Genomic DNA, 20,733 nt, shown 5'->3' with positions numbered 1-20,733 from the left:
CTGAGAAATCAGACAGAAACTCTGTGTAAGGCGCAGGTGGACGATAGATGATAACAAGTAAGACTGGTTTCTGAGTTTCACAGCTGGGGTGGACAATGTTAAGCATCAGGCTTTCAAATGAATTAAAAGTCTGTCTTGGTCTTTCATTAATTAATAGACTGGTGTGAAAAATTGCTGCCACACCGCCCCCTCGACCTGTGCTTCGAGATTTCTGGTAGTTAGAATGACTCGGGGGTGTTGATTCATTTAAACTAACATAATCATCCTGCTGCAACCAGGTTTCTGTAAGGCAGAGTAAATCAATTTGTTGATCAATTATTAAGTCATGTACTAACAGAGACTTGGAGGAGAGAGACCTAATATTTAATAATCCACATTTTACTGTTTTACTCTTTGGTTCAGATGTGGATACTGTATTGTTCTCTCTTTGTAAATGTTTATGTTTGACTAGGTCATTCAATCAGTGTCTGTTGTGAGTCTCAAGTAAGTTGCCTGCAATGATATTTCAGGTCCAGCAGGTGTCAGTATGGAGCAAAACAGCAACACTGTGTCGACACAGCATGGATACAGTTTGGGGAATGTGCTGAAACGCTTCACGAGGCCTCATCTACACATCACTAATATTTACTAATGAAATCTATAAGTGGTCTCCTAATTAATGACATTAGTAATCATCCACCTGTTTTTGCAGTGTATGACAGCAATTACAGGAAGCTCAAACAGGAAAATGCAATAAAATACAAACAGGTGAGTCCATAAATGCATTTACTTAAGCAAGCATGGGAGATGTTGCATACGGAAAAAAAAATATTGATAAAGCTTGTGAAACTTTTATAGGAAAATTTAAACTTATATAACCATTGCCCAGTAAAGAAATATAGAAAAAAAAAAAATGCAGCGTGCCCATGGATCACAAAAGGATTACAAAATGCATGTAAAAAGAAAAAAACCTTATATAGAGAACTTATAAAGTACAGAAGTAGAGAAGCTGAAAATAAATACAAGAAATATATAAAAAAAAATTAACTACTCACGTAAAAAGGAATATTATGAAATTACTAAATATGAATTAAAATAACATTAAAGGTATTTGGAAAACATTAAATAGCATTATTAAAAATAGTTTTAGGCAGTTAAATCATCCTTCATATTTCACTAATCATGATAGAAATATTAACATGAGTGATGTGGTTAATGAGTTCAATGAACTCTTTGTAAATGTTCGGTCAGACTTGGCTGATAGAATTCCTGATATAAGAAATTGTGCAGAGAAAGAAACAAAACTCATTGAACGTAATCCTCATTCAATGTTTTAACGGTGGTAAAAGAAAAGGAAATCATTGGTATTGTTGGGAAATCACAAACTTCTACAGACTTTGATGACATCGATATGGAAATTGTTAAAGTTATCGATGGCATCTCTAAACCCTTGATATACATTTGTCTCTACAAACTGGTGCATTCCCAACACAAATGAAAACAGCCAAAGTAATACCACTGTTAAAAAATGGAGAGACACCAATTCACAAATTACAGGCCTGGTTCTCTACTCTGTTTTCAAAAATAAAAAGTTTTCATTAATAGACTCGACAAATTCATAGATAAACATAAAATAATAATTGACAGTCAAGGTGATGAGGATGACGTGCTGAGCAGCAGGTATAGAAGCAGAAGCCAACAATCGAATTTGGTTTTCACATGAGAGCGCTAGCAGGAGGTTTGTGTAATAGCGCTGTGAAAGCTCTACATTTAACAAACGACTTCCAAAGTTTTAAAAACTTGAAGAATACAACAATTCAACCACCCAAAAATGGCTGCCCATGGATTACGGCACGAGCAGTACCTGCTGTCCCTTGGCGTCACCCGTATACTTGATGACCACTGTGGTAAAGCTTAGTAGTGTCAGGGGAAAGATTCACTACTGACTTTAAAGCAATGAGAGGTGCGAAAAGATGGTCGAGTTAACATTGAAAGCCCAGGAGAGTCCAAAATGCTAAAGAAAACTCAATTTAATGCACAGGCAATGGAAGCAACGTCAGAGATTAGAACAGGTGGGAGTATGAGGTCTGTGCGGTCAGGCAGGAGTCCTATTTTTATATGAGAAGGGGTCAAATTTACACGTTTTGGCAACTGGACTGAATTAGATGAGAAAGTTTATCGATTACAAATCTGTATAGAAACACGATGGAGCTGTGAGAGTTCACAGAGGCACTCGCTGAGGTTACAAAGCTGGGGGGATTATACCTACAGTAGCTTAATTTTGGGGGAGGTTAGGGAGTCCTCAGAGATGTGACCAAATTTCATCTTGCACGCATTATGTGCAAAATCATTTCTCTCACCTGTGACAAAGTAGCTAGGACAGAATTTATTTGCCATTTGTCACTTGCATATATTGTTATTTTGTGTTCTGTTATTTTACAGTCAGCCATAATGCTTTAATTTAGACATTGCTGGTGTACCTTCTCTTAACACACACTATCCCGGGTTTTGTTTGTGGTAGCAGTAGTTACATCCTTTACATCCATGCATGTGTTTTAAAGCAAACACTACTAACCATCAGATCATCTGAATTTTCTTCTGTTTACAGGCACATGTCTGGTAAATTATGTTTCCTTATGTTGCTTTGGTTATACTTACCATGGTATCCATGTTGTGTATTCAGGTCCTATATGTGAGACAGGTGTATGGGAAGGGCCACCCACTACTTCCTGTTTATATAGGGTCATGAGGTCAATGATTGCATCACTGGGTGTAACCAAATGGAGGGTTTTTCATTTTGTATAGTATTGTTTGTTTTCTTTAAAGTAGCCTTTTGAGTTCTATTGTATGCAGTGTTTTACTTTACAAACCATTTAGTTGAGTAAATGAGTTTGTCAGTTTCATGCATGACTCTATTCCTGTTCTTTGTTTAGAATTGCATTATTTGGTTTGACCTATTTGTTTCAATGGTAGGGACTAACGAGGTCAGGTGTGGGCAAAGTCCTGTATAAAGCCAGTGGGATTTTTGCATGCCTGATTGATTGTTTTATGGTAAAATGGAGATGCCAGCAATAAAATATGCTTAAAAGAACTTCCATCGTCTGCTAATGCTATTTACTTATCACCGTCCTTGCTGCTTAAGTTATGCTACATCACATCGGCTTCTACCAATCTTTAGGCTTTTCATAAACAATGACTGCCTGTGTGTGGAAATGGCATATGATGATATAAATCCTTAATTTGTCTGATTACGTCATGACTAACACAGATGACCTTATCGTTTTCTCGTAGCTGAGCTGGTGAGTCCAGTCAGTGTACATCAGATGCTCATCACAAACTTGAGGAACCGTCTCTTTGAGCCCCAGCCATTCGGACTCCATGAAAGATCTAGTCCTCTCGCTGTACCACGACCTGGCTACGGGATCCAATTAGTTTCCTCATATCGCAGTCAGAGGATTGTTTCACTCAGAGCAGCTGACGACTACAGACTCACCAGCTGGTTTGATGGTGCTGCCTGCAGCGTCATGCCTCTCAGATCCTGACTCCAGTACTTCCAGACAAGGCAGATATTTTTGTGCTGAAGGCAGACCTGAGGAACTCCACACCCTGGATGTCAGCGGCCTCACCGTCATCAGTCATCTCTGCTGTTTATTGCACAGAAGACGGTGAAATGACAAACCGCTGGAGAGTTACGGACTACAGCTCAGAGGGCAGAGTTATCATGTCTGTGTTCTGCTGGTTTCTGAGGACGTTTGCACAGAGTGCGAAGAGAAAGGCTACAGAGGAAGAGAGCAGCAACAGGAGCCCCACTCCACCAAGGAAGCGCTTCAGACTGTGAAGCCTTTCTCAGAGAAGTTTTTTTCCTTTAATAGTTTTAAGACTTTGGCACTGCTTCTGTGAACTGTGCTGGACATATGGCATGGCTATGGACTGGATGTTGAACCAGGGCCATATATTGTAGAGCCAACTGTAAATTTATGCAAAATGTACTAAGGATCAATAAAGACAGTGCCAAGTGTACATTATCCTCTGCTGCATCTCAGACATCAGCAAGAATCAACAAAGTTGTAAGTAGTAAATCATGTTTAAGGTCGTCTCTAAAATGATGTCCCAAAATGTTAGAAAACATCTTGAGGTTTTAACTTGTATTGTTGCTTTTCTGCATTTTGTTTTTAAAAGTAAGAAAAGGAGAAATAAGAAGAGACACCACCAAAAAGAATTTCCCTAATTAAAATACCACACCAGCTGGTATGATGGTGCTGCCATTCTCAGATCCGGACTCCAGTACTTCCAGGGAAGCTGGATATTTATGTGCTTTTACCATCATCTTCCAACTTCTGATAGAAATCCTGACGAAAACTGATGACAGCCATCTCTAACAGTCTTCTGGCTGGGCCTTCCTAACCGAGGTCAGGTGACAAACTTGAGGAACCGTCCTTTAAACAGCAGCCATTTGGACTCCATGAACAATCTAGTCCTCTGGCTATACCATGACCTGGTTACGGGTCCAAGGAGTTTCCTCATATCACAGTCAGAGGATTGTTTCACTCAGAGCAGCTGGCGACACCTTTCACACCCGTGCAGCAGAGTCAGAGAGAGAACACCACTCCATCTCCTCCTACAGACTCACCAGCTGGTTTGATGCTGCTGCCTGCAGGGACCCTCCTACATTCTCAGATCCTGACTCCTGTACTTCCAGAGAAGGTGGATATTTATGTGCTTTTATCATCATCTTCCAAACTTAAGCAAGAAACCCTGAAGAAAATTGACGACACGCATCTCTGTGTCTTCTGATTGGGGTTTCCTCACTGAAGGGAGGTGACAAGGCAAACACAAGGAAGTCTGCATCCACCTGGAAAAAAGAAACACATCAAATAATTATACAAAATGCTGTAATCCTACTGTGCAATTAGTGATACAAAAATCTGTCATATATCCTGTGAATAAAAGTATATGTTTTTGTCTATGTACCATGGTAATAACAGAAGCGAAACGCAATATTGTGTCAGGACGATTCACTATTTATGCCAAGCTGAATATTTACCGTACATTCTGTCCTCAAACACGTTTTTCTGCACTGACCGTTTTAGGTAAATCACTCCATGCGCCTCAGCCAGAAGCCTCTTCAGCCCTGGGTTATTCTGCAATCTAATGAGGGTGTTGAAAGTGCACATTGCACATGCATGGTAGGTGTGGCAGAGAAGTGTGTGCATGTGGCGGCTCTCCTTTACAAAGTTAACACAACTGCGCGTCAACGAGGGAATATCCCGCCAACAGATGTCCAAGCTTAATGCAGATGTCCAAGGATAATGCCCTCCAACATCAAGAGAGTGCAAGGAGTACCTGGACACACAATTGACTACACCACCAGTGCAGCAAGAAAAAGGGCACTCGACCAATCCTTTAGTGCTGGACAAAGTGACTGTTCTCCAAATCCCAAAATCCAGACTCGCACTGGTTGCAGTTCGCTACAAGTGCGTACACGGGCCGATTTAAAGCCTCTCACAGATCTCATGCATGAAAACCGGTCAGGCCTATGCGCCGTTATGGAGGACTTCTGCCACCTATATGCTGACCCTGTCCAGCCTCGTGTCCTCCCCAAATCACTGCTACGTATCTATGACCCACAGATGAAGGGCTGTCAGCTATCTGTCCTTCTGCAGCACTGCGATCGTCTGAAGCACTGCGTTGTTGTCTCAAAGGCAGAGGCACTGGAAGAGAAAACCAGGGAGCAGCACAAATGTGACCTTTGGCACACAGCACGAGCAGGAAGAATCACTGCGTCAAACATACATGCAGTTGTGTCCACCTCCATTGCCACTCCTGCATTGTCAACGGTTAAGAAAGTGTGCTACCCACAAAAACTGTCACATCAGCTCTCCGACCATAAACCGCAACAATTCAAGTGGGGAGGAGACAGTGAGAACACAGCACGAGAGTGCTACACCTCACAGGGAAAGGTGCGGCATAGAGAACTTAAAGTTTCATAATCAACCCCTCATTCCCAGAATTGGGTGCCACCCCTGATGCACTCGTAAAATGTGAATGTTGTGGTAAAGGATGTGTGGAAATTAAGTGCCCGTATAAACACCGCAACAACAACCTCCTGCAGGCCTGTGAAGATGACAGGATCAGCCGCACCAGTGGATCCAGTGTGATGCCACTAATAGACACGGAATTAATACCTGAATTCATTCTGAATTAAGAGGTCACACCACATATTTTCGACAGACATTTCAGTAATGACTACACATACTTTATGACTGTTTTGGTTTTTTTCTGTAGTTGGGTGGCGCTGTCATTTGGTGTTCACTCTCTCTGCAGTTGAGTGTCACTTCCTGTTTCTTGTTCCAACACACAGTGGTGTTTCTGTGTAGCTTATCTGCATAGCAATTTAATGAAAAAGTTGTAGATATCTTCTTATGTCATAGTGTAATCTTCACTTGCACACTCAGTGTACTCACACGCTAATTTATAACCAAAGTATTAACTCACCGTGTCTTTACTGTCTCACTAGCTTAGTTTAGCTAATCTCGTAGCCGACTCGCTAGCCGTATGGCCTCTTCCCCTGTCCCCCGGTGTTTGCTTGTTGCTGGGGCGGTGGCGTGCGAGGCTGTGTAGCTGTCGCGCTAGCTTCCGCTTCTTCGTCAGACATCTTATTGTTGTAGAGCAACTCAAACTGGTACTTTCAAAATCCCCGCGAACTATTTCTCTCTTTAGCCGCTTCAACCGACGTTCACTTCCTGTTGAACCTTTCACAATAAAACTGATTACGCCACACGACTAGCTATACTAATGTAACCAGTTAACATTCTCAATAAGCTAACTAGCCAGACTAATCATTTTGATATATTGAAGTTGCCTGTCAAGATATCCTTATGCTTTGCTTATGACATCCTGTCAGGATTTCATAAGCCCATAACTTCAGGCCACATGGCTCCACCTTGTGGAATAACAGGACCATTACAATTAATAGGAAGTCATCATTCATTAAAGAGTCGTATGGAAAAAAAAAAACCTATCATCTTTATAACAGATTTACTTTACTGTCCAGTTTAATATTCAGTGTTCCCGTAGAGAATATAACAAAGTTTTTAATGCAATCCCTTTATCTCTGTTGAGTTTGATACAAAATCATTTATATCACTCTAAAGGACAAACCAGTTTAACCTCTTTACAGTTAAATCAGATTCATTTAACTAAAGTGTGGTTATGAAATCATAAATAAAATGTTTGAAAATATATTATTTTACAACTTTAACAATAACACAATATAAAAAGGGAGTAATATTAAAATAACAAACAAATAAACACGTTGTTGAAATGACCTATGGCATATGATGATATAAATCCTTAATTTGTCTGATTACGTCATGACTAACACAGATGACTTTGTCGTTTTCTCGTAGCTGAGCTGGTGAGTCCAGTCAGTGTACATCAGATGCTCATCACAAACTTGAGGAACCGTCTCTTTGAGCCCCAGCCATTCGGACTCCATGAAAGATCTAGTCCTCTCGCTGTACCACGACCTGGCTACGGGATCCAATTAGTTTCCTCATATCGCAGTCAGAGGATTGTTTCACTCAGAGCAGCTGACGACTACAGACTCACCAGCTGGTTTGATGGTGCTGCCTGCAGCGTCATGCCTCTCAGATCCTGACTCCAGTACTTCCAGACAAGGCAGATATTTTTGTGCTGAAGGCAGACCTGAGGAACTCCACACCCTGGATGTCAGCGGCCTCACCGTCATCAGTCATCTCTGCTGTTTATTGCACAGAAGACGGTGAAATGACAAACCGCTGGAGAGTTACGGACTACAGCTCAGAGGGCAGAGTTATCATGTCGGTGTTCTGCTGGTTTCTGAGGACGTTTGCACAGAGTGCGAAGAGAAAGGCTACAGAGGAAGAGAGCAGCAACAGGAGCCCCACTCCACCAAGGAAGCGCTTCAGACTGTGAAGCCTTTCTCAGAGAAGTTTTTTTCCTTTAATAGTTTTAAGACTTTGGCACTGCTTCTGTGAACTGTGCTGGACATATGGCATGGCTACGACTGGATGTTGAACCAGGGCCATATATTGTAGAGCCAACTGTAAATTTATGCAAAATGTACTAAGGATCAATAAAGACAGTGCCAAGTGTACATTATCCTCTGCTGCATCTCAGACATCAGCAAGAATCAACAAAGTTGTAAGTAGTAAATCATGTTTAAGGTCGTCTCTAAAATGATGTCCCAAAATGTTAGAAAACATCTTGAGGTTTTAACTTGTATTGTTGCTTTTCTGCATTTTGTTTTTAAAAGTAAGAAAAGGAGAAATAAGAGACAGCACCAAAAAGAATTTCCCTAATTAAAATACCACACCAGCTGGTATGATGGTGCTGCCATTCTCAGATCCGGACTCCAGTACTTCCAGGGAAGCTGGATATTTATGTGCTTTTACCATCATCTTCCAACTTCTGATAGAAATCCTGACAAAAACTGATGACAGCCATCTCTAACAGTCTTCTGGCTGGGCCTTCCTAACCAAAGTCAGGTGACAGCGCAAACAAGAGGAAGTCTGCATCCCTCTTATTTGTTTTTTTCTCGTAGCTGAGCTGGCGAGTCCAGTCAGTGTACGTCAGATGCTCATCACAAACTTGAGGAACCGTCCTTTAAACAGCAGCCATTTGGACTCCATGAACAATCTAGTCCTCTGGCTATACCATGACCTGGTTACGGGTCCAAGGAGTTTCCTCATATCACAGTCAGAGGATTGTTTCACTCAGAGCAGCTGGCGACACCCGTGCAGCAGAGTCAGAGAGAGAACACCACTCCATCTCCTCCTACAGACTCACCAGCTGGTTTGATGCTGCTGCCTGCAGGGACCCTCCTACATTCTCAGATCCTGACTCCTGTACTTCCAGAGAAGGTGGATATTTATGTGCTTTTATCATCATCTTCCAACTTAAGCAAGAAACCCTGAAGAAAATTGACGACACGCATCTCTCAGTGTCTTCTGATTGGGGTTTCCTCACTGAAGGGAGGTGACAAGGCAAACACAAGGAAGTCTGCATCCACCTGGAAAAAAGAAACACATCAAATAATTATACAAAATGCTGTAATCCTACTGTGCAATTAGTGATACAAAAATCTGTCATATATCCTGTGAATAAAAGTATATGTTTTTGTCTATGTACCATGGTAATAACAGAAGCGAAATGCAATATTGTGTCAGGACAATTCACTATTTATGCCAAGCTGAATATTTACCGTACATTCTGTCCTCAAACACGTTTTTCTGCACTGACCGTTTCAGGTAAATCACTCCATGCGCCTCAGCCAGAAGCCTCTTCAGCCCTGGGTTATTCTGCAAACTAATGAGGGTGTTGAAAGTGCACATTGCACATGCATGGTAGGTGTGGCAGAGAAGTGTGTGCATGTGGCGGCTCTCCTTTACAAAGTTGACACAACTGTGCGTCTACAAGGGAATATCCCGCCAACAGATGTCCAAGCTTACTGGATAATGCCCTCCAACATCAATAGAGTGCAAGGAGTACCTGGACACACAATTGACTACACCACCAGTGCAGCAAGAAAAAGGGCACTCGACCAATCCTTTAGTGCTGGACAAAGTGACTGTTCTCCAAATCCCAAAATCCAGACTCGCACTGGTGGCAGTTCGCTACAAGTGCGTACACGGGCCGATTTAAAGCCTCTCACAGATCTCATGCATGAAAACCGGTCAGGCCTATGCGCCGTTATGGAGGACTTCTGCCACCTATATGCTGACCCTGTCCAGCCTCGTGTCCTCCCCAAATCACTGCTACGTATCTATGACCCACAGATGAAGGGCTGTCAGCTATCTGTCCTTCTGCAGCACTGCGATCGTCTGAAGCACTGCGTTGTTGTCTCAAAGGCAGAGGCACTGGAAGAGAAAACCAGGGAGCAGCACAAATGTGACCTTTGGCACACAGCACGAGCAGGAAGAATCACTGCGTCAAACATACATGCAGTTGTGTCCACTTCCATTGCCACTCCTGCATTGTCAACTGTTAAGAAAGTGTGCTACCCACAAAAACTGTCACATCAGCTCTCCGACCATAAACCGCAACAATTCAAGTGGGGAGGAGACAGTGAGAACACAGCACGAGAGTGCTACACCTCACAGGGAAAGGTGCGGCATAGAGAACTTAAAGTGGATAAGTGTGGTTTCATAATCAACCCCTCATTCACAGAATTGGGTGCCACCCCTGATGCGCTCGTAAAATGTGAATGTTGTGGTAAAGGATGTGTGGAAATTAAGTGCCCGTATAAACACCGTAGCAACAACCTCCTGCAGGCCTGTGAAGATGACAGGATCAGCCGCACCAGTGGATCCAGTGTGATGCCACTAATAGACACGGAATTAATACCTGAATTCATTCTGAATTAAGAGGTCACACCACATATTTTCGACAAACATTTCAGTAATGACTACACATACTTTATGATTGTTTTGGTTTTTTTCTGTAGTTGGGTGGCGCTGTCATTTGGTGTTCACTCTCTCTGCAGTTGAGTGTCACTTCCTGTTTCTTGTTCCAACACACAGTGGTGTTTCTGTGTAGCTTATCTGCATAGCAATTTAATGAAAAAGTTGTAGATATCTTCTTATGTCATAGTGTAATCTTCACTTGCACACTCAGTGTACTCACACGCTAATTTATAACCAAAGTATTAACTCACCGTGTCTTTACTGTCTCACTAGCTTAGTTTAGCTAATCTCGTAGCCGACTCGCTAGCCGTATGGCCTCTTCCCCTGTCCCCCGGTGTTTGCTTGTTGCTGGGGCGGTGGCGTGCGAGGCTGTGTAGCGTCGCGCTAGCTTCCGCTTCTTCGTCAGACATCTTATTGTTGTAGAGCAACTCAAACTGGTACTTTCAAAATCCCCGCGAACTATTTCTCTCTTTAGCTGCCGCTTCACCCGACGTTCACTTCCTGTTAAACCTTTCACAATAAAACTGATTACGCCACACGACTAGCTATACTAATGTAACCAGTTAACATTCTCAATAAGCTAACTAGCCAGACTAATCATTTTGATATATTGAAGTTGCCTGTCAAGATATCCTTATGCTTTGCTTATGATATCCTGTCAGGATTTCATAAGCCCATAACTTCACGCCACATGGCTCCACCTTGTGGAATAACAGGACCCTTACAATTAATAGGAAGTCATCATTAAAGAGTCGTATGGGAAAAAAAACCCCTATCATCTTTATAACAGATTTACTTTACTTTACTGTCCAGTTTAATATTCAGTGTTCCCGTAGAGAATATAACAACGTTTTTAATGCAGTTTCTTTCTCTGTTGAGTTTGATACAAAATCATTTATATCACTCTAAAGGACAAACCAGTTTACAGTTAAATCAGATTCATTTAACTAAAGTGTGGTTATAAAATCATAAATAAAATGTTTGAAAATATATTTTACAATTTTAACAATAACACAATATAAAAAGGGAGTAATATTAAAATAACAAACAAATAAACACGTTTTTGAAATGACCTACCCCCCCCCCCCAAGTTAAAGAAATGTCATTTAAAATAATCAGTGGATATTACCCAACAGCAGAAAGGCTTAAAGAAAGGTTTGGGTTTGAGGCGGACCCATTTTGTTTACAAGAAGAAAGTATTGACCAGGTGTTTTTTTCCTGTTCAGTAATGACTAGCTTCCTGCAGGATTTGGTAAACTGGATTAGCGTAAGAATAGATGGGATGACCCCACTGACTCTAAGGAACTTGTCATGCTTTACAATGTTCTAATAATTATGGGCAAATAGCACATCCATAAGTGCAAATGGCTTGAGGAACCATCTTTTTCCTCATCTTTAGAACTACTGAATGCTTCATGTAAAGATGCTGCTTTGTTATGTGAAAATGTGACCCAATTTCTATCCTTTTATGAATGTGTTCCTTTTTTTTGTACCAAGCAAGCCTCACGTATGTTAAAGTGTTGCCAGAAAAGAAAATGAAAAAAGGCATTAGAATGGCCTTCACATATTTATATTGTAAATGGGTTTTTTTCTCCAGATGTTATTGCACCAATGTTATCTCCCATTGAGAGTCTTTACATTTGTGCAAAGACTACATTTAAAAAATAAATAAATAACAAAAAATAAATAAAAAACTAGCCAGACTAACCTGGCTTCGTGCTAGCTTCCATCTATCCATACAGACAATTTCCAATTGCACTTATCCAATCCCAGCTACCACAGTGCGTTCCTGTTGATCAGTCTTCCACTCCTCATGTTACTCACTCAATCGCTGTTTTCATTCAGCTACTACTCTTGCTGTCCTGGAGAAACTCTTAGGAATCTTAAATACTTTCACTTAGGAGAGTAGGTGTAACAGGTCATCCTTGTGCTTATTCCAAACGTGTTCCTATCCAACAAACGCTTTATTTTAAATTACTTGATCTCAACAAGTAAGAAAATGTCTTCTCAACATAGACACGGGTCAGAAATTGTAATTTCAGTCTTTTTTTCCAGAGAAATGCTCCTTCACCTATAGATGTTTTGAGCTCCATCAAAATAGTGATTTTTAAGCAATCTCATGTTATCTTCCTGTGTTGTCTCTCGCCACCTGTAGGGGCGCTACTTTTGGAAACACTCATGTTTAAGAAGAGGAACTTTTGCTTGTTATTAGTCTCCACCAGATGGCGCTGATAGAACGTCATCAGTTGTGGTCAATACAGAAATGAATTAAATCGTGAACAAATATATAAACAAATAAAACAATAAAACGTGTCACAAAGTAGTTTAAGCTTCAAGTGTTTTAGCCGACTAAAAAAAGCAAAGTAAACTTTTACAAATTTATCAGTTGCTTCTCAACATGTCAGCAGGTCTGTGTTCAGGACTGAAAAGTGAATAAATAAAGATTTGCTTTTAATTAACTACCCATCATCTTAAATAAATAAAATAAAGTTTTTCTCTTAAATAAAACTGCATAGGGGGGAAAAAAGCTTTTACTGTTTATTTGCGATGCTTACAGTTGCACTGACAACAGTCTAAATGTTCTACTTTACTTGGTAAGTCAAGTAATTTCTAGCATTTAATGATTTACTTAAAATAAATGTCAGAGTGGAAATAAAATGTTGGAAACATTGTCTCCACAAAGTACATTTCAGTCCTGTTCCATCTAAACGCTTTTAAAGAACCAATTATTATAAAGTTGGACCCTCATCAGACATCTCTGCAGCTTTGTTCATAAAAACTGTGAAAATATTTCTGTAGGATATACGAGTTTTATTTTTACCGTTAAACAACATAAGTTACAGTGTATAAACACACAGATCAGGTGTGACACTGCAAAGCTGATCAAAGGTTATGTTTGATTGCTGCCTGGTTATGTTACACACTGAGGAGCAGACCAGTGAGAATCAGTGACTCCATCAAAATAAACTGCTTCTCTCTAATATGCAGTTTAATAGAGCTGAAAATTGAGTCTGAAAATAGAAGCAAATATTTAAAATGCAAAATAAATTCATGCTTAAAGAAATCTGGTTATAATCGTTTCAGGAAAACGGCTTCAGCACAACAAGAAGAACAGAAGCAAATCAACTCATTTACTTCACTTCAGAGACAGACTGTGACACTCAAAGAAACAAATTCAAAGGTAGAATCTGTTTTGATTCGCTGAAACACTGAGAACGAAATCTAAATAAACTAAAACCTGATTATGAAACATCAGAAGATCCAGAAACCGTTCAAAATATAAGATCCAGCAGCAGCTGATTAAAGTTAAAAATGACAAAGGAACATTTTTAATCCAGTCAGGTGTAGCTACACTGATATGTGACTGAAATGAATATGCTGCTTTTTCTGTTTAAACATGTTTAACCTGCTGATGTGATTCAGTTTCAGAACTTTAGAATTAATTTCTTTGAACCGACATGTTACTAAAAAATGTGGTTTGACTTAAAACGCTGATAATCAGGATAACTGACATGTTTTCTTTGTAAAGTCAGGGATTGTTGATGTGATACAAGTTTACAAGCAGCCAGTGTGTTTGAGGCACAGACCAAAAAGCAGCCACGCGAGAAACAAACTAAAGCGAGCCGTTTATTTAGGCTGATGAAAAACAGAAAAGCAAGAAGAGTCGAAACAAGTTGAAAATAAACTGGGAAACGACAAGAGAGTAGAAGATGAAACGATGAAGTAAACCAAACACGGATCTGAACAGTAGGAGCAAAAACTCTGGACATGGAAACAAACAGGACTTAAACACACAGGAGGGTAACGAGGGAAGTGGAAACACCTGGGGAGACACAGCTGACACAAATGAACATGATGGTGCCACAGGGCAAAAGTAAAACTAGGCAGACTGAACATAGAAACACAAGACTTTCACAATAAAACAGGAAACATGGGGAGATGTAGACGTGACAAGCTTGACAACATGAAACGCGCAGACAGGAAACACATGACAGACTGACACAGAAGACAAGAAACGACGTATAAACCAGGAATTATACAAGAAACAAAACTAGAATGAAACTCAACAAAATCCTAACTAATAATAGCAACACAAGAACTGAGCATATTTTCACATAATAAATCAAAAATACAAAGTGAACTCAAAATGCCGGGTCACAGAGCCCTGACGATGGAAAAGCTGCTGTGGTTTTATCACGAGTCTCATAAAATACTGAAACAAAGTAAAAAACAAATAATGGAATCAGAAAGTTTGATTAATGATTTCCCTTCACAACAAACCAGCTCAGTTGTCCCATCATATCATCTCTCTCTCTCTCTCTCTCTCTCACACACACACACACACACACACACACACACACAGTTAAAATAATCACTTTACTGTGAAATCTCAGTGTGACAGACTTTGGAATCAGAGGTTTTGCGTTTCCAGGATAAACTATGGGAAGAGTTTCTCAGTGAAAGTGTCTCTGTGAGTGTAGAGTCATGTCCTCAGAGGTCACAGCTGGACTCTGGTCCTCTGGAGACTCTTCCTCACCATCACAGTCTGCCGATCATCATCAATTTATTCTCCACTCTGATGGAGTAAACATCCATATTATGGTGAAACAGGATCTTCTCCTGTCCTGTCAGCTTGTGTCTCCATGTCTCATACTGCTCAGATCAAAGTCACACTGAGCCTAGTTTTAGCCTCAGACCGTCCTGGCTGATCTTAACATTTGCTAATGTTAGCCTCTGATTTGGGCTGCTAACATAAAGACTTTTAGCTAGCTGACCAGCAGAGACTAGTTTGCTGTTTAACAGACTACAGTCGTAATTTTATTTAAAGCTGAGCATATTTATCATTATGTCTATTTTGTAGCACATGTAAATGTAAAAAATGTAATTTATGAAATGGTGAACATCTCATTTCTAGTAAGTGTGATGTTTTGTGACCCCATTGAGCTAATATGATTAAATGACAACTACATCTTGATTAAAGTATAATATAAGTGCAGTGCTGGTGTGCAGGGGAGTTATGCTGCTGACACATTATGAACTGTTATGTCTATATCAAGCTTTTAGTCTAATAATAAGAGATATTTGTGTCTTTCTTAAAAAATCAGATCCACAGTTGTCTGTCATGGTCCTGCATCTTTGACCCAGTGGGTTCTGAATCATTAATAGTCTTTGATTTCATTATTATTTATCCTTTCTGGCCTCTTGGTTTCTGTCTCTGTGCTCCTCCTGTGTTCCATGTTTAAAGCCCTTTGTCTTCCTCTGTTTGTTGCTGGGTCATCTGTGTTTCACTGACTGCATTTTCCTTGTATGTGCAGAACTTTGTGCCATCAGAAACTAAATTTGAATAAGTTCAATTTGAATTGCTCAACTTGAATAAAAGCTTCTAAAGCTGAATTTGTATTGGCCTAATTTGAAATCCAATGTATTGGTTTGAAAAGAGCTTCGTTGTACCTGCTGAGTGTTACTGAGCGGACCTACAGCATCTAGAGCTGGAGCAGGGCACAGATTAAGTATTCAGAAGTCATTCGTCATTTCAAATGACCAGCAGATAAACTCTCAGGCTGATAATAAATGTATTATCTGTATAAGAAAAACCATCATGTAAACAAATGATAGCCTAACAGTAACCGTTAAGCTTATTGTAGCTGTTAGCTAAAAACACTAATTTAGCATAGTTAGCCCTGCGTTCAGCTTTGCAAACATGATCGACTGTTTCCAAAATCGCGTCTTGTACCCTCTCAGAGCCCTGTATGCTTGCAGAGACCACTACAGTAGGGAAACATGCAAATGAATATCCAAACCATTGTAATTTAGGTTTATTTATGTCTTACAGCATCCCAACTCTGTAGCTAACTTAATAACTTTAGCTAAAGTGAATAGTTAGTCTAATTCATTGGTGCAGCATTACTGGATCACCCCTGTTTGAAATGATATGATATACGACTGTCAGTAAAGCAGCAAACTTTGTGAAAAAACCCAACACTTCACATTCTCTAAACCAGGGGTCTCGAACTCCAGTCCTCGAGGGCCGCTGTCCTGAAGCTTTTCCATGTGTCTCTGTTGCAACACGCCTGAATACAATTAGTAGGTCATTAGCAAGACTATAGAACGTGACTGCATGCTGAGGTGGTGATTCAGCCATTGGATTCATGTTACAGCAGCATGAGTGAATGAACATGGTGCAATAAAAGTACTTTTAGAAGTATATTTTTCCAAACACTTACATTAACTTAAATTTACTTGAGTAGGGTTAGGGGTTGCCACTTCAGCATGCAGTCAAGTTCTATACTCTTGCTAATTTTACTCATTTTACTCAGGCGTGTTGCAACAGGGACACATGGAAAAGCTTCAGGACAGCGGCCCTCGAGGACTGGAGTTCGAGACCCTCTAAACGTTTGGCCACAGCTGTAGATGACACTATCAGTGCTCGTTCACTCTTGTCAATAATTACATTTCTGGGGAGGATCCAAGATGGCAGAGTGACTAGCAACCTTACTGCAGGGGTCCGAACGTTTTTGGTTTTCTTTTGTCCTGAAACTGTGAAATGATAAAAAGCAATAACCGTTTTTTGTGCACGTCAACCAATTACGGAAGAACTAACAGGACACCAACTCTACCGTAATTATTCCGTCTTTTTTTTTGATAACTGTCCTGTGAGTACGTGCATCCGCTTCAAGGAAGGCTTCTCTGAAAAGATCTCCAAGGAGACCCATTTGGCAGAGGCAGACTCAAAGTTGTGTAAAACACAGTGGGGTGAATCTGTTTTCTTTAGTAATGGTACGTCTCAGCTGGAGTGAGGATTTTATTTAATAGGTTTCTGGGAAATGTCATAGACTGTGAAAGTGATTCTGATGGTCACTGGCTGATGGTAGTGTCAGAGATTATTGGTTCTAACTACATTTTGTTGTGCGTGTATGGTTATACTAATAGAAACTTTTAACCTTTCTCTGTGAAAACGGGAGCAATGGAAGATAAGCTAATTTTGTTGACAAGGTTATTGTGGGAGGAGACTGTAGCTCCCGATCCCGCTTTAGACCGTTTTCCATCTAGGACTTCATGTCTCAGTTTTGATGAAAGTATTCTTAATTTGGTCAACACAGTCAGTCTGTGTGACTATTGGAGGCTGAATAATCCTTCTGCGTCTCTGTATACTTGGTTTCATTCATCTAACAATGGTTCCAGAATTGATTACTGGTTAATCTCTGACAGTTTGATCAATCTCCAACTGGGAAATCTCAGCTTCCTCTCTAACTGATCACTGTTTGATTTCCTTGTCCATCTCATTAACCAAGGTGAAACATCCTTATTTAGAAATTTAACAACGGCCTTCTGCATAATGACAACTTCTGCCTTGAAGTGAGAAATCTAATGGCCCAAATCGACAAATTAGATGTCACATGTGAGCAAATGGGAATGGTTTAAATTCCAAGTTAAACAGATGGCAATTCAAATGAGCAAATCCACTGCTAAAGAGAAAAGACAGGAGCAACAAACCATTATTGAGAGAATTAACAGGTTATGCTGCAAACAGGATTTATCACTGGACAAACAAATACATCTAAACAAGTTTCAAACTCAAGTGGGCAAACTGTTCTTAGAGAAAGCTAACGGCGCCTATGTTCGTTCAAGAGCCTGATGGGTTGAAGAGGGTGAGAAAAACTCTTCCTGCTTCTTTAATTTAGAGAAACACAGACAAGCAAAAACGAAGATTCAATCACTGAATATCAAGGGGGTCTGACTGAGGACCAAGACAAAGTAAATGGGGAAACAGTTCAATTTTACAGTAACATTTACAAGTCAAACTATTCAGCAGAGAATGTGTTTCTGGAAAGTCTTAGAGCCGGGGAGTCGAATTCAAGGCCTCGAGGGCCGGTGTCCTGCAGGTTTTAGATCTCACCCTGGGTCAACACACCTGAATCACATGATTAGTTCAATACCAGGCCTCTGGAGAACTTCAAGACATGTTGAGGAGGTCATTTAGCCATTTAAATCAGCTGTGTTGGATCAAGGACACCTAAAACCTGCAGGACCCCGGCCCTCGAGGCCTGGAGCTTGACACCTGTGTCTTAGAGGCTTTGTTGGAACATTGGACAAAGGTGTGAAGGATTGTATGGAGGGTAAACTTGTAACTGAAGAGCTGGACAAGGCAATCGAACAAATGCCCAGGGGTAAATCACCAGGAATTGATGGGCTAACGGTGTATTTACTATTTACATACAAAGACTTTTGGATATTTGGAGACCCATAACCCTTCTGTGCAATGATTATAAATTATCACGTTTATGCAAACCGTTTAAATTAATGTTTAACACACTTAGATGACGAGTGTCAGTCAGCTTTTATAAAAAGAAGAGACACACACAGTGACATTAGATGATTTTTATGAATGTGAATTTTTATCTAGTCCTATTGTGTTCATGCAGTCTGGAGTAAACAAAGAACTAAAGCAGACACGTGTTACTTTATCTTTTATCTTTATTATTCTTAATTTACATGTTTCATTGTTAGGCATTAGGTTTATTTGTAGTAGTCCTTGCCAACTTCTCTCCCTCCTCCATGTTACTGTGTCAGCATCTATTTAGGATTGGGAGTGCAACAGAAAGTAAGGAAATCCAAAGTACCATTAAAACCAAGAGAGGATCTTATACTTCAGAAGAAGGGATTATTAAAAAGAATTCAAAAGAAATGACCTCGATGCTATACATGATTTAGGAACCCTAGAGAGCACTTTGTAGTGATGGGATTTCCGGCTCTTTTTAGAGATCCGGCTCTTTCGGTTCGGCTCACTAAAAAGAGCCGGCTCTTTCGGCTCCAAACCGGCTCTTCAGGTTGTTTTGTTGCTTTAATTAATTTATTATTAACAATAATATTAAATTATGCACAAAAGGAATTACTAACGTAAAAAAAGTGGTTTTATTTATATATGTTTATATATAAATATATGCGGTGGCCCCTAGAGACAAAACACGTACAAACTCCAAAACACATTTCTAGCATGAACTGAACTTCCAAAGCAGAGCTACTAGATGGTAAATGGTAAATGGCCTGTATTTGTATAGCGCTTTTACTAGTCCCGCCTAGGGACCCCAAAGCGCTTTTACACGTCCAGTCATCCACCCATTCACCCTCACATTCACACACTGGTGGAGGCAAGCTACAGTTGTAGCCACAGCTGCCCTGGGGCAGACTGACAGATCACTTAAATTACACAATTGAAAGCATGTTTGTGTATTTATACACAGGCACTCATATATAGTCAAATAATTTAAAAACAATGTTCATTTACCTGTTACTACCACACACCAAATCCGGTCGTTGGTACTTGCTGGCTTGTGTAGCCACTAGGTAACAAAAGCTCAACACTGCGCCCTAGCATCCTGGAGCACTTCTGTTGTCTTTTGTACATGATTCTGAGTTTTTACGTGTTTTGGAGTTTGTACGTGCTTCTGAGTTTTTACGTGTTTTGGAGTTTGTACGTGCTTAGGAGTTTGTACGTGTCTTGGAGTTTGTACGTGCTTCTGAGTTTGTACGTGTTTTGGAGTTTGTACGTGCTTTTTCTCTAAGGGCCACCATAAATATACTTTATTTATTCACTCCACATAAAATGTAATAATTAAATCATATAATACAAAGAACAACTATTTACATTTTAGACTTTTAACTATTTAAATTTTCTGCTTTTTCCTTTTAAATAAATTTAATGTGAAACAACACAAAACACTGCAAACCACAACACAATTAAATATAAATTAAAATATTAAAACAAAAAGAAGATGCACATTCTCTGTCATATGGGCCTGCATGATTTCTGAATCCTTTATCATCTGCAACTGAAAATAGTGGATGATTACTATACCTTTCTAATGTGAAGTTGTTGTCCCTCGCTCTCTTTCTCTCTGGCTCTGTTCCTGTGCTACTGAGAGTGTAACTAACGCCCCTCCCCCCTCTGCCCAGCGCAAAGTACAGGCCGCGCATGCGGAGTTTAGCGGAAAAAAGGGCGAGAGAGAGGGTGAGAGAAAGAAAGAAAAAAAAAACCTCACGGCTCTCAATAAGGAGCCGGCTCGCGTCGTTCACTTCAAAGAGCCGGCTCTAAGAGCCATTTCGTTCGCGAACGACCCATCACTAATATCCACGCTCTTTGGTTCTGTCCACCAGTTCAGAAGTTTTGGCGTGAGATATTTGAAGACATATCAAAGTGTCTGAAATGTAACATTCCAACTTCCCCTTTAGTGTGTTTGTTGGGCAGCTTAGATAATGTCACTTCAGAAAAGAATATAGCCCATATGGTTTTCACTGCCCTATGCATAGC

At 40.2% G+C, this 20,733-nt stretch overlaps 2 protein-coding genes, 1 long non-coding RNA gene and 1 pseudogene across 3 annotated transcripts in view; 3 read left to right on the top strand and 1 right to left on the bottom strand.

Annotated features, from left to right (window-relative positions):
- Positions 1 to 20,733, bottom strand: part of LOC146510790 (uncharacterized) — a 360,605-nt gene that overhangs the window by 197,058 nt on the left and 142,814 nt on the right. The gene's annotated exons all lie outside the window — the stretch shown is intronic.
- On the top strand, positions 1,593 to 3,972 carry LOC146510801 (uncharacterized; annotated as a pseudogene).
- On the top strand, positions 4,233 to 8,010 carry LOC146510800 (uncharacterized). The gene is made up of 4 exons (XM_085173533.1): positions 4,233 to 4,263; positions 4,362 to 4,619; positions 5,512 to 5,939; positions 7,606 to 8,010. Exons 1-4 carry the CDS (start codon positions 4,233 to 4,235, stop codon positions 7,933 to 7,935), a joined length of 1,047 nt encoding a protein of 348 aa, XP_085029659.1. The 3' UTR covers positions 7,936 to 8,010.
- LOC146510799 (uncharacterized) lies at positions 8,309 to 11,141 on the top strand. The gene has a single exon (XM_085172704.1). The coding sequence runs from the start codon at positions 9,282 to 9,284 to the stop codon at positions 10,383 to 10,385; it is 1,104 nt and encodes a 367-aa protein (XP_085028830.1). The 5' UTR covers positions 8,309 to 9,281; the 3' UTR covers positions 10,386 to 11,141.

This window comes from Neolamprologus multifasciatus, chromosome 9, assembly GCF_963576455.1.
Source record: "Neolamprologus multifasciatus chromosome 9, fNeoMul1.2, whole genome shotgun sequence".
Classification (NCBI taxonomy): Eukaryota; Metazoa; Chordata; class Actinopteri; order Cichliformes; family Cichlidae; genus Neolamprologus; species Neolamprologus multifasciatus.
This window is presented reverse-complemented; position numbering and strand designations above follow the sequence as displayed.

Excerpts from the sequence above, each read along its gene's own strand:
- LOC146510800 (XM_085173533.1), top strand. The coding sequence starts at position 4,233 with ATGGTGCTGCCATTCTCAGATCCGGACTCCA. Across the intron at positions 4,264-4,361 it reads ATTCTCAGATCCGGACTCCA|TCTTCTGGCTGGGCCTTCCT; the intron begins GTACTTCCAGGG and ends CATCTCTAACAG. Across the intron at positions 5,940-7,605 it reads GCTACACCTCACAGGGAAAG|TGCTGCCTGCAGCGTCATGC; the intron begins GTGCGGCATAGA and ends CTGGTTTGATGG.
- LOC146510799 (XM_085172704.1), top strand. The coding sequence starts at position 9,282 with ATGCGCCTCAGCCAGAAGCCTCTTCAGCCCTGGGTTATTCTGCAAACT.